The 14944-nt window shown below is 35.6% G+C and overlaps 1 protein-coding gene across 5 annotated transcripts in view; it reads left to right on the forward strand.

The window, feature by feature from the left end:
* WDR27 (WD repeat domain 27) overlaps positions 1 to 14944 on the forward strand; it is a 97077-nt gene that overhangs the window by 24889 nt on the left and 57244 nt on the right. For all 5 annotated transcript variants that reach the window (XM_085219799.1, XM_085219800.1, XM_085219797.1 and 2 more), the window contains 3 exons: positions 1613 to 1710; positions 1975 to 2096; positions 9172 to 9269. In XM_085219799.1, the coding sequence (XP_085075925.1) occupies positions 1613 to 1710; positions 1975 to 2096; positions 9172 to 9269 (318 nt within the window). The remainder of the gene's footprint in view (positions 1 to 1612; positions 1711 to 1974; positions 2097 to 9171; positions 9270 to 14944) is intronic.

Consider the following 14944-nt stretch of genomic DNA (forward strand, 5'->3'; position numbering starts at 1 on the left):
CTGGGGGGGGAAAAAAAACAACACAAAAACGATGTGAGAAGATACTTGGCAGCTCTCTTTGGTTTTCCTCATAAGATTTTTGTTGGCTTGGGATGGTGGTATAATTTAGACCTGTTTATGTTACAGTAGTCACTTCAGTTTTCATGTGATCTGGAGTCATGCTGCCTTCATTAGATGGTTCCTGTTACCTCCGTCAGCTTGTTTAAAGTTAGCTTGGATATCTTCTATCTAATGTGGTGGTGTATGGGAACTGTTGACTGTGGCCTGAGCCTCTGATTGACCACCTGAGGCAAGCAATGAGTCAGCTGCAGGAGCACAGGTGAAGGCAATTCACCTGTGCTACTGGAAGGGGTGGAGCCTGGCTCCACCTCTCCTAGATCCCATTTAAGTGCTGACTGCCAGTGGGGAAGGATCTTTCTGGAGATTGTTCCTCATGGAGTTTATTGTGAGCCTACAACATTGGTGAGCATTTCTCATTTATTTTCTTTCCACTGCAATAGTCCTACTTAGCCTAACCTCTGTACACCTGCTGGTTGTATGGGTGATAAATCAGTTACCCTTATGACTAGAAGTTTATTTTTTGTAGTTTGTTTGAATAAAATGCCACTATAAACCAGTAAAAGAAAACCTTGGATTATATTGCAGACCACTGGGGTTTAACATATGCCTTACTATTGCTGCTGAAGTAGCTTTGATGTCTAACTCGAAGAGCTCAGGAGACTTATGTGACAAAAAGAAAAAGTATTTAAAAGCATTTTTCTTTTTAATATGTCCTGCTGATAAATATACTGCTTCTGCCAAATGATTGCAGTTTTCCAAACTCTGCTCTGGTGGAAATAAACAGTAACTATTGCTATGTGTCACATATGGACTTACGTACTGTAATCAGATGTGCTGAGATAGAAATATAGCATTTAGTTTCATTGGAATTATTTTAATGTGTAAAGTGTCTGCAATTTAAAATTAGATATAGAAACTTTGATTTATTGTGATGTCTTGACCATACCTGGCAGCTAGACCCCCACCTGTTCATCACTCACTCTCCTGCAGTGGAGTGGGGAATGAATGAGAAAGGCAAAAGTAAGAAAAACTCAGGGATCTAAAGAAATAAACTCTAATAAGTTATGAAAAAGGAGGAGACAAGTAATGAATGAAGTAGTCACCAGCAGACTGATGTCCAGCCAGTCTCTGAACAATGACAACTTTTAAAAATTGCTTTGGGCAACTCAGGTAAGTTGTTCTGGCTGTGTGCTGTAAAGAACTAATGGTGTTTCTGCTTTTTGGTCATAGGCACTTAAAAGAGTACTTTTTCTCTCCATTATTTTTCCTATACAGATGGGATTATTCAAGCACTTCATGTTGACTGAAGATCTATTTTACTCATATAAATATCATCATATTTATTTTCTTCTAAGCCTGTTCTGTTACCATGCTGTTTTGTATTGCTTGTTTCTTTCTTAATAGAGCTCATCGACAAATAGAAAGATCTGTGGCTTCATCTTTAAAAATACTGGAATGCACTTAAGTTTCCTTTGATTCCAATGAGAAGTTACTGGTGACTGTATATCAACTTCTTTCGTTAACACCAGCATTTATTTTATATATTTTGTAGATACAAACAGAAGAGTATTTGCAAATTGGTACAGAAATTTCCCATGGCTTCAACAGTGGAGATTACCAGCCTTTCAGCAGTGAATGATTTCTACTCTTGTATCCTTCAGCAAATTCTTATTTTCTTCTTGGAATGTTGTATCTAATGATATAGGAAGAGCTTCAGTTAAAGTAATTTTGATTTTATTTTTTTTTTTTCCACAACTCTTTTCTATCATTGTTGATATTGTATTTTTGGGGTACTGAATTTAAGCCTTAGGACTGCTTTTTTTTGTTTGTTTTGTAAGATACTAAATATAACAAAACCTTTATCTGTTTTTGTTCCTTTAGATCAGTTTAACTTTAACACAGAGAATTTTACAGATATTGTACTTACAGCTGGCAGCAACCGAGCACTGGAAGTTTTTGATCTCAATGCAGGCCGCAGCACAGCAGTGATACCAGAAGTTCATAATAGAGCAGTCCATCAGATCTGTCAAAACAAGGTATACATATTACTGAATATCTACAGTAGCAGACTTGCATAAGCAAAAAAAAAAAAAAAAAAATTGCAGACTAAATATGTAATTAACCATCATCAGTAGAGTTTGTGTTGGGATGGACAGGGACGTAAATGTATGTGATAAAGGCATATCCACATACAAGATCTCATTCATTCTCTAGTGGAAAGCAGGGAGTGGTAATAATCACTGAACAAGCCTGCTAGCAAAGCAGTGTGTCTTAAACTTAGCAGTACTTGGGCCATACTACAATACTGATATTAGTAGAATTTATTAACTGTAAACATTTGAAATGTTTGTAGACTTCTAGTTATTTTTATAGCTGCTAATGTGTCACATTTTTGGCATTGAATTGAATGCTTTTTCTAACTGATTTGTTGCAATGTTTATGTAGATGCATTTGACTTTCACGCTGAATTTTGATCCCCCAAAATATTTCATGACTAAGAGGAAACAAGTTTAACATTTAGTTCTGATATGGGGAAATAGAGCTGTAAAAATTCTAATGATTCTTATAACTTATTCTAGCATGAACTCTGTTATTTTACCTGGAACCAAAATTGTTACATACATTGTTCTGAGAGTGTTATGCTGGGGGCTATGTATACTTCTAATAGCCTTGTCTTAATATGCAGAAGAGAAGTTAGTAATTTATATGTTAAGTTTAAATAATCATTTTGTATCTAAATAAAACAAAAAACAATAATAATACGAAGCAAACAAAACACAACCGAAAAAAATACAAAGGGAATAATAAAAAAAATCTTTTATATAACAGCAAATGGCCATTTTCAGAGCAGATTCTCATTGCCTAAAGTTGTTCTCATGCAGGGTTTAAAGTGTACTGTGCATAAATCAGCAAAAGGGCTTCTTAGAAATAAAGGTAATTATAAGATCCTTGGCTGTGAGAGAGGCGATGGAAAAAAAGCCTTGTGTGTGTCTTGACCCAAAAGATTATATAGAGGGGAAAAAACAGTTTGGAAGTAAGACGAATAAGTATTTTAATCACTGTCTTATCTGACTAGGAGTTCATTGTTCTTAGGAAACTGTTAACCTTGCTTTTTCTTCCATTTTGAATTTTGTTCTGTAAAGTAGCCACAAAATAACCTTAAGCTGATAAATATATTTTGTTTGCTCTTTTATTACTTAAAACTAAATTACAGAACGTACGACTTAATCTATATATAAATGAATGATGGGTTTGTCTTACTAATTCTATATTATCTGACTCTAGGTTTGTTGCCTTATGTCTTATGTAAGTGTTCTATAAAGTTGAATACGAAGTCATCTGGTTTATTTGGGGATTTTGGAAATGAAAAAAGTTGCTCAGTATTGCAGTGGAGTTGGATAACTTCAAAACTCCTCTTTAAAAAACAACAAAACAAAACAACAAAACTTGAAGATTGATATGAACATTTGGAAACTTAATGTTCCTGTACATGTTAGAATGCCTACCGTGTTAGGTTTTGTTGATTCTTTTCCATTTGGAAAGCCCTTATTTCTGTGGGTTTAAAACAGTTCCTTATTACTACTTTTGTATAACACTTTGTGGGTTTTCCTGTGAGATGTGATCTGGTAAAGCACTTAAAATTCTGCTAACTATTTCAGTGCTATTTGTAACACATATAAAGTTTTGGCTTTTCTTTTTGCTTGGTCAGCTGAGTGGCTTCAGGTTATTTAATCAAGAAAAACTTTAAAGCTGTGGACAAGTATTCACTTGGGAGAAAAACTAGAGGCGGGTGGTATAGCAAAGAAAATTCCTTATTTTGGAGGAAAACTATAGATCAAGGTTCTCAGTTATTTTTTCAGTTACATAAAATTAATACTTTAGCTAAGTCCATTGGAAAATTACACCATCAGCTATCTTGTTACATTAATATAAATGGTTAGAGTGTATATATATTGGTGTATTTGCTTTAAGATAACATGTTGAAATATCTTACAGCATTTTATAATATTATAAAAGTCTGTATGTGAACTATATCCTTTTTAAAATGCAAAACATACTGGAATCTAAGTCTATGACTACTCTAGCTGTTCAAGAGAGATGATGCTGGAGAAGCAGATCTGTGGAGTGAAGTAGTTCTAAGGCTATAATATTTATGGAGACTTTCGTTTGGGCTGGACCAGCTCAATCTTGTGAACTGAATGCTCACTAATGGTTGCAATGTATTAGGTGTATTCTTTGAAGTGTTTTTTTGGTTTAGCTTCATGCAAGAGTATATCAGTTTCCATGTTCCAAGGTTGCTGTTGTGTGCAACCTGAACAGGGGTAAATGGAGATATCAGATTTTCTTTTAAAACAAATAGTTGAAATCTATTCAGGAGGTTTTTTATAAAACACTAGTGAAGGTATGGTTTGATTATGATTTGCTTATCTGTTCCATGCATAGGACATTCTAGTAACATATAGAACCAGCGTGACGTTCAGTTCTTGCTGGTTTTGGACAGCAGTGGTACACAAGTACATATACCTTGTGGTGTTATTACTTTTTAAAGTAGTTCTTCTTGTCAATTCTGGAGATTACTTGCAAGAATGTCAATGCATGAAATGTGTCTCAGCCTTCAGTGTACTTGATTAAGCTTACTTTATCACTTAGAATATGTTCTTAGTTGTCAGGCTATGTCTGCTGTAAATAATATCCTGAGTCTTCTTCCAGAACAGTTCAGCAGGAAATATTGCAAATACGTATATTCATATGTAAGACTGCAGCAATGGTTATAAATGATCTCTTAAAGGGTGATGCTGTGCTAATTTTTTCTTGGAAACCATTTTAACAGATGTATGTGAATCCTGTTTCCTTTTAGAATTTTATTACTCTAAATATAAATATATTTGCAACCAGTTTCAGGATAACCTGTAGCTGAAGTCTGCTTCTCTGATCCACTGTCACTTGCAGAAGTGAACTATCAAACCTATTTCATCCTATAATTCCAGATGTTCCACTTGTGCAACTCTATTTCCAGTTTCTACAACCTCTTTTCTTTTTCCTTCTTCTTATATACTTCCCTTCTTCCAATATGATCCTGTGTTTTTTTTTTTTTCTCATTATCTTTCTGGTCATCCACCACCATGGGGATGTAGCTTACTGTTCTTTCCAAAGCTCCTTTTGCCTTAATTATGTATTCTCCCTTCACATCCTTCAACCACAGTGTCTAACAAGGGTCCAGAAGTGCCAGATGCAAAGACTATAAGAAAAAAGCTTAGAACAGGTAAAGTCCATGAGAAAGAAGAAGGAAGAAGGGAGATGAAGAGAGCAGGATCACTAAAGCACACTCCCAGAAAATAATTCTGAAAAATAATTCTAACCATCTTTAAATTAAAGGCAGTAGCAGTTAAATGGCTAGACAATTTTAAACTCTGGTCTTAATGCAGAGAATTCTCTGAGCAGTGAAAAACTCAATAGCACAATGCTGAAGGAAATTATAAAAATTACATAGATGCTGAGCAAGGAATCATCATTACTGAGTGTCAGAGAAGGAAATTCTGGCTAGTAAATCTTTAGAAACAACTGTGGTGGTAAGAAGTTGTCCTATGCTGCCACACGCTTATAGTGATGTGAATATTGAAGATAGTGAAAAGTATGGTAGCACACTAGAATTGCATTATGATACAGAATGCATACTGTTGTACTTCCTTACATATTTTTTAATGGTGGATATAGCTAAATGTCCTAATATTATCCTGTTTAATTTGAAAACCTTAAATTGCAACAGTAGATGAAAGTAACATGTATGTCTACATATACATAGTATGTATATATAAATGCCCACTCATACATAAATATACTCTCACTATACCTGTTCATTTGTAATACTTCATGGTCTAGATGCTTTTTCATTAAATATTCATATCCTAGAGAACGCTTTTCTTGTGAATTTTTGTTACTTTGTCAACTTTGGGGAAGGGAAATCAGGACAAGTATATATCAAACATCTCTTGGATGGAACATAGGTTTTTCTGTAACTTATGAAGAGGTCATTGTAGTGCTATACTTATAGATCCATGTTTCAAGTATAGTGCCACGTTTCAAGTATTGTTTGAAGAAAAACAGGAGAAGAGGAAGCTGGGCAAAATCGTAACAGATAAGAATTCACATGGCAAATTATTCTATGTAGTGTAATTATTAGCTGGTGTTTTTTATATATTTTTAGTTACTTTCATAGTAACTTGTAAGTATTGTAGTAAAATTGAAATATAACATGTTGTTCCTGTTTTTGAGTTTACAAACTTCTGAGATACAGAAATAGATGGCAATTTGTCATCAGACTGCAGAGATTTAAGTTTTAGTGTTAATGACACATTTGTATTCCTGCAGAACACTCTGAATAGGAGGCCAGCATCATCAACCTCAAGTATTTTGAGGGTATTATGTTCTAATAGCAAGCACAATCATAAATTATATTTTTCACACAGAAAAGTTTGTCTTCTGCCTAGAATCTTTGTGTTTCAAACTTCATCCATCCACTCACAAGGATATGTATATGATGTAGAAGTTGGAAAATGTAATAGATAAACCAGAAGTTATATAGTATTTGAACAGTGAGGTAATTTTTTTTCTCTGATAAGCATATTTGATGTTTCGTATTTGCCTGAAGGATACGGAGTTCTTTCTGAGATGACTGCCTTGGTGTCTTTAGCATAAGCCAGCAAGATTGGATTATTCTGATGGTGATATGTAGTCATTGAATGAGATAAAGATCCTATTGAACTTTGTTCAATCTGGGGACAAATTTTATTTGGAAGCTGTAATGTAATTACACTACAGAGAAGCTGAGAAAAGACTGCAGTGGGGGATGAGAAAGATGATGAGACATAAGTGATTTATCTGTCAAAAGAAGTTAATATAGTTTGCAGAATATGCTACTAATTTGCATTTTAGAGTAACTCAAATTAATGAACTGTAAAACCACAAAGGGGTAAATAACATTCAGCTTGCTTATTATTCCAACTAATGTATGTTAGGTTTTTTGGTGGTGGTGGTTGTTTTCTACAACAATGTTCAATAGTAATTGTAGTTTGAATCTGGAAGTATAACTTAGATTGAGAAAGTATCTTACTGTCAAAACTTCAGAGAGGTAAGAAAATATTAGCATAAAATATTTGTTCCTTTCCATGTTGTACTGTTAACGTTTCATAAATTAAAGGTGTAGTATGCAAGGTTAATATATACATTTCTGGAGAAGTCTTTGTGTTACACTCTGTGATCACTGCTGATTCTAAAAACAGATAAGGAGTATATTTCCAAAACAGATTAAAAAAAAAAAAAAGCTCTAACTTATTGAATGCCATCCTTAGGAGAAATACTGTCTTTCTATTTTACAAGCTGTTAGCTTTTTTTATTTTTTATACATGATACATAGAACTTATGTGAAAATGTGTAGACCCCAACTTTGTTGGGAAATCAGTGGCAAGTGCATTTCTGATAATTGTTAGAGCAGGCTGTAGTAACCCTTAGCTTAGGAAATGAAAGCTCCTGTAGTCTGAGTGCCCAACTTTGTCTTGCAGTTTGGCCAATTCTGTTGACTGGAGAACTTTCCACCCATATGCCAGTTTCTGTAAGAAATAGAAGATTCCTGGCAGTTGAGCACTGATTGCGGGAAATGGCCTTGAGGTTTCCATGATGTATTCAGCCAAATCAAGAATGTGAATGGCAGGGAAAGGAAAGGAGGAGTTCCAACTGTTTATATTTAGTTCCCCGGAGAAAGGAGGTTTTAGCCAGTAAAAAAGTCAAGGTTTGCCAATGTGGATTAAAAAAAAAAAAAAAAAAACACAAAAAAACCAGAGGTCTAAAGATATCCTGGATTTAATTATTTAAAGGTATGAATCCCAAATCAGTCCTAGTATGAGTGAGCACAATTACTACTGAAACAGAGTGCCTACTTATGCCAGGGCTAAACTTGGCTGTTAATAGAACACTTGACTACCCTAGTTATCTGTACTGTGTAGTTTGACTTTGTCAACATAGTTAATTTCTTGAAGTTTTCTGTTTTTACTCTTCTTGTTCCTCACCTAGACTGCAATAATATTTGTAGTCTGAAAAAAGTTCAAACTAGAAATTATTAAAATAATCCCTGCTTGCATTGGATATCTGTTTACTGTGAAAAGAAAATTGATTAGTTATTTTATGATTGTTACAGTCCTCTAATGAACTGTTGAAATTTATTACTTGCTAATGAGTGTCCAAGGGCCAACTCAGATTTTGGTAATTGATCAATATTTTGGCTATGTCTAGTAAAAGGTGTAGAATATTTAGTTTTTGATGGCATGAAAACTATTTGAAGTGCTATTGATCAATACTAATGCCTGGAATGCTTTTTTTTTTTTTTTTTTTTTGGTCCCTCAGTAACAAGGAAATCTTGAAAATTTCTGTGTCAGATGGTTTTAACCTTCTGGGAGTCAGTTCTACTAGGCTCTTCACACTGAAATGCACACACATCTGGGTCCCAAGCTTCACCTGCTTGCTGGCTAGTCCTGCTTGAAGTTTGCAAGTCATAATGTGCTTGCTTATGCATCCTCAATTGTCCCAGCTGCTTGTACTTCAGGCCCTTGGCCCCTATTACCATGGTCCAATTTCAGCTACTGTCATGTAATTTCACTAATGCTGATCTCTCCAGTTGCTGGCACCTAGACCAACAGGCCATCTGATCTGTGCTCTCATTCCAGTTGCTGGTTCCCAGACCCTCACTTATTTGAGGACACACAGGCCTATAAAGTCTTGTTCAATCACAATGTTTTTCCCCTACTTCTATAATTAACTCCATACTTAATGGCAGTTATCTCTGTGGTGACCCAGAGATTCCCTTTGACTCATTTTTGCAGGTGTCACCCCTGGATCAAAGGGCTCATGGCTGTTCTGGAAAGAAGTTAAGACAATGCTATGCTTTTCTGTTGGTGTTGTAGGGGCTTCTCCACATGCCAGTGTTCCTCTGTTCTCCTTTTTGTTTCTGCAGAAAAGCTTTCTATCCCATAATCTATTAAAATACTTAAGATTTATTCTTGAATGATCTAATATTTAGCACTAGAACTGTTAACTTGAAATTAATTTTAATATTTACAGGGATCAGCATTCAGTACTCAGAAGCCTGAAGCTTACAACCTTTTCATGACCACAGCTGTAGGTGATGGAATCAAACTCTGGGATTTAAGAACTCTCAAGTAAGGCTGAATTAGATATCTTGGAATAAAAGGGCATTCTTTTATTGTCATGCTTGCTTTGGAATTGGATCTGTAGGTTTTTACTCCTTGGTTCCTCAGTTGTAGTTACTTATGTGTAAATCATTAAGCAATCAAAATTTATCACCTATACCTTACCCACCTTGGTATCTAATTGTATTTGTAAAATAGTATATTGAACTGGATGCTAATGTTATTTCCAAAACAGCATATCATTACTGCTAAGAAAGGTAACATTTATAATTCAGCTTTTAAAATACAAATATAATTGTAACAACGTTATAATAAATCGTCTACATAGTTGTGTAAATATGCATACTACATTATGATAAATTCAGAATAAGATGCTGCACTTCTTCAAAAAAAGCTTTATAATGTACTTGGGAAATAGAGGAAGAGTGGTAGATAAGAGCGTTACACAGTAAAGGAAATACTTAAGACAAACTCTTTATGTTGGTTAAAAGAACAGTATTCAAAAGGAAAATGATTTGGATGGGGAAGATGTTCAAATATGTAAGAATAATTCATATTCATTCTGAGTATGTAAACATCAAAGGAGGTAAAATATTCTTTTCTGCTAGGAAATGTTTACTGATTGTTTCAATTATTTTCATGTTTCTGTGGTAAGAATGAATTAAACCTATAGGGGGCATGTGTGTTCTTGCCAAAAGTATTACTGTATTACCTGTACTGAATGTCAGAAAATAATGAAACTAGAGAATGCAGAGGTTGGAGTCTGCTACCTTCTTATGTTTTTCTAATAAGCTGCCTTAACTCTGTTGCTAGAAGAGTAATGAAAAAGTAAATAGCTTTTCACAGGTCACTTATCTGTCTCTTCATTTCAAAATACTGTGTAGAGCAGATGAATGGTAAAATAGTTAAAGTGTAAAATCTGGGCAATCAATTAAATAAATAGGTCCTGGGAAGAAAGGAATAATTTATGTTCTTACTTCGTATTTAATTTGGCAAAGTGAGTATATTCTAGTGTCTGCTGAGTTCTGTTAGTCAAACTTTAAAAAAGAAAGATTATTCAAGTTCTTAATGACCCATATTTTTGGGGTATGCAATGAGTATTGTGTGCATATGTGTGTTTGTTTCATGTTATACAGTGTTTAGTGATGGTAACCACTGTAGAGAAAAAATAAATCACTTCTTTTGCTTATAGCTTTTTTGGGGAAAAGTAACTCAATTTTTAAACATGAAATTCTCTCATTCCTCTGGCTACAGGTTAAATCTTCTGTATTTTAAAATCTATTCTTGAGTTCTCATAAGGAAGAAAGCTGTTCACTTTTTCCTAATGTGTTCACCAGGTGTTTTACACATAAATAATTTTGAAATGGCTGAGTTTGGAAAGCTCTATCTGAACTTGGAAAAGGTCTCCACTAAAGTGTTAGGTCTACTATACAGTTACATGTACTGAAAACTTCTTGCTTTTCTGTTTATATGTCTTGTCCAATCAAATCCAGTCCATCCCTTACACAGAAGAGATTAATTGGGCCAATTCCTTTTATCTCTTACACTTGTTGATTTGTGAAGTTATTGCATCTGCCATTATTGTGTTTTGAAAGGTCCCTTTGGAATGACCTCTTTTTTTTTTTTTCTGCTTTGGGTTTGCCAGAGTAAGGTTTGTTCATTGAAATCTTTTTCCAGTGTTTCTGATATGAGAAGGTGGAATTACCTTTTCTGTATTTGTAGTGTTTGCAGCACTGTGAGTAGTAACACTAACTTCAAGATCTCAACTTTTTGTTGATTTTTTTTTTTTCTTTTTTGTTCTAAATGTTCAGGCAACCACGGTGAAAACTGTTTTATTTTGTTTTATCTTATTGCCTTTTTCTTTGGATCCTTTTTCTTGTTCTCCATTTCTCATTCTTCTGACATGGTTTGCTGGTATGCATTGCTTTAATCATTATTGACTGAAGAATTATAGAATGCTCAGGTTTTTTGTTTCTTTTTTTAAAACCCTTGCATAGAGTATATTTTCAGACATTTGATCTTGACTTACAGCTTTATAGACTTTGAACATATTAAGCTTTTTCTTTTCTATTTTTTTCTGAATTTCACAAGATTTTTTTTCTTCCTCAGTCTATATCATCAAACTTCTTTTTTGTCACTGTGGAAATTAATTTATTTCATCTTTTCTCTGGTCTTGAAGTTGGTGAGAGTGTTTTTGCACTTTCAACTTCATCATCCTTACTGGATAAAGCTGTGAATCCATCTGTCTCTTTCAGTACTGGTGGTTTGGAAGCATTCCAGCACTGCTTCAGAGAGTGCCAGAAAGTCTTATGAGTTCCTCTGAAGGTGGTACAAGAAAAGGCATTTTAACTTTCTGATGTTGCCAGCCAACCTCACACAGCCAGGTCATCTTGCCAATAAATGAGAGAATCTTGGACACTACTAGTGATGTTTGGACTTGCTCAGACTCCTGCTTCATTTGCTTTTAAATGCGTGGATTTTTAAAGTTACATCTGAAGATAGTCACCATTTTTATATTTCTCCTGCATTCTGCTCCTTATTTAGAACCATAGCTAAGAAAAGCTCCAGACAATCTAGAAAGCAACATAAAGCACTAAGAAGGTGAGGTTAGGTCTTCTTGGAAGAACTGCCAACTTTGGCTGCTGTTCTTTCAGGTTACTATAATGAGGTATCAGGCATTATAAATGCATGTGATGGGGTAAGATAATGACTTTTGATCAGCTGTGGAAAGCATATTAAGCCTGTCTTTTGTCCAAACAATGGCTGGATAGAGGAAAAAGTGAAATTACTTATATATAGTCTAAGTTAGATACAGTGAACACAGAAATTAGATTCCTATTATGTCTCAGTTTGAGAAGAATTTTATAGTTATAAGCTAAAGGATTGCCAAGAGTCAGACAAATGTTTGATGACCAGGAGTTTGCATGCTTAATTTCTTTAAAAGAGTTTAAGTCGTCTTTGTGATGAAATGTTGTAGACTCTTAATTGCCCATGAAACACAAAAGCTTTACCGTTTTGTCATCTTTACCCATTTATCTCCTTCTGTTGAATGTATTTCAGAAGCATTACAACTTCTCTTGAAGTCAGCAGTCTAGCACTGATTCACTGTAGAATCTAGAGTCTAGCACTGACATCTGTACCTGTTGCCTTTACTCTTTAATAGTCATCTTTAAGTCTGTATTGGAATGACAGCACTTGGCAGGGCCAAATATAGATCAAACCTTCTTATCCATGAGCCCTATGTGTTTTTAGTGACTACTGTGTTTCATTAAAACAGCGAGTGGTGAGAGACAGATTTCTGCATCTCACTGCTGTAAAATTGACATTTAGAACATAGTAACTTAAAAACTAAGGAAAATCCCATTCCTGTATACAATAAAGCCATAACAACCACAAATGGTAGACTAAACTAAATGCCAGCTGATTCCTTATGTTTCACATTCAAACTTCATGTGACAGTTCTTACTTCTCTTACCCTTCATTTTTTTTTCTTCCCACTTACAGATTAGATAATTGTGTGATATAATATCCACAATAAAGAAAGCTTCTTCCATTCATGATATTAGGTGGAAGTCACCTATTCAAAGTGTTGCCCTCTGCACTTTTGTAAATGTCTGATTTATTGACAATGATCTTGTAACATAAGCTCACGTTCACCAGCAAAATTTCATGAGTACTCTTCATGAGTGGCTGATACTTCGGGGGGGGGAGGGGGAAGGGAGGGGAGGGGGAATGGGGGTGGGAATCAGCTGTCCAGATTTCTGCAGTAATTTGCAGTTTTTCTTGCATGTTTCATTTCAAGCAGTCACAGGCGTAAGAGGAGTCACAGAATGTGAAGTGGTGAAAGCCTTTCTTCCAGGTGGATTTCAACTCTTCTGCTTTCTTGCTCATCAGTAAAATGTGGCTGAAGTCATATTGGCATGTAGATTCACCCTTCTTTATAACACTAATTGCATGACCTAGAATTATCTTGGTTTTGCAGATGTAGCTTAACTCAAGCTACAGACTGTTCTGTGAGAGCCCTGAGAGCCTCAGTGGGCCTTAAATGCTCAGACCAGCCTTGACTTATTACTGACACACTCTGTCCTTTGCTTCTGACTCTCCTTTTAAGCTTAGTCCTGGGCATCCAGTCTTAGCCAGAACTATCTTATAGGTCCATGCCTTATTTGCCCTTGACTTCTTGGCAAATTTCCCATTTGTGTCAGCCATACTCTTTCTGCATTCTTACAAGAGTATTCGCCATTTTATTTTTCACTTAATGAGCTTAGGTCTGGAAATGCATGCTAAGGAATACCTTTTTTTTTTTTTTAAAGTTTCTACTCCAGAAAATATACTGATAATTAAAACTAAGTATGAAGGCTGTGTCCTATGCAGTTTGGAAATCAGACTGGTTAACATTCCAAGAGAATGTTATTTATTCAGTTTTTTAATAGTAACATTGGTAGTATATGCAGAAATCTGTAAAGTATTATATAAACAGCAAAGAGTCTTTTCATGATCTAAGACATGAATAAACATTCTCTGTCCTCATCAGTTATTTCCTTCCCTTTCTTCCCTTTGAAGGAAGAACACCTGCAACAACAGAGCAGATGTCTTAATTCAAGACACTTAGTATTTGGAAGAATATGAGTTTATCAGGACAAAGATCCTGTTTGTGGAGGCAAATTGGCTGCTTTTGAGGTGTAGCCTTAAGTATCTATTCAGAAGTTGTTCTTACATCTATCTGGTCACAGGCATTGTTTCTATAATTTCTATATATAATCAGTTTTTATTGATTTTTCAAGGAGTAGGCCCTTTGGAAGGTGCATGGTCCAGAGAACTAAAAGCTAGTTAGCCTCACTTCAGTTCTTGGGAAGGTGGTGGAACAACTAATTCTGAAAACTATTTTATGGACTGCAAAGATCCTGAGTTATCAGGAGTAGTCACCATGGATTTGTGGGGGAGGGAAGGGTAGGGGGAGGGAAGTGGTGCTTCACCAATGTGATCCTCTGTATTGGAATGGCTGGCCTGGTAGACAAGAGGAAAGTGATGCATATAGTCCGGACTTCATTTGAAGGCTTTTGCCACTGTTTCCTATAAGATCCTCATAGAGAAGCTGATGAGCATGGTCTGGAGGAGCACACAACAAGGGGATTGAAAATTGCCTGAACAGCTAGGCCCAGAGGATGGTGATAGGTAGCACAAAGTCTAGCCTGGAGACCAGTAACTAGTGGAATACTCTGAGGATCAGTCCTGAGACCATTCCTGTTCAATATCTGTGTTAGTAATCTGGATGGTGGAATTGAGCATGTCCTCATCAAGAGATGAGCAGAAGATGCCACAAAACTGGGAGAACTGAATGAGGGTTGTGCAGCCATCCAGACAGGTCCTGACAGGCTGGAGAAGTGGGCTAGTAAGATCATTAAGTTTAAGAGTGGAGAGTGCAGAGTCCTGTATGTGGTAGGGAACAACCGTGCAGCTGGAAAGTAGTTTGGCAGAAAAGGACCTGAGGATGCTGGAAGACCCCAAGGTGAATGTAAGCCAGCAGTGTGATCTTGGAGCAAAAAAAGACTAATGTTGTTGTGAGCTGCATCAACAGGAGTATTGCCAGCAGGTCAAAGGAGGTGATCTTTTACCTCTTCTCAGCTTCGATGAGTCTGCACTTGGAGAACCATGTCCAGTCTGGTCTCTCTATTACAAGAGAG

Source organism: Meleagris gallopavo, chromosome 2, assembly GCF_905368555.1.
Source record: "Meleagris gallopavo chromosome 2, MGAL_WU_HG_1.1, whole genome shotgun sequence".
Lineage (NCBI taxonomy): Eukaryota > Metazoa > Chordata > Aves > Galliformes > Phasianidae > Meleagris > Meleagris gallopavo.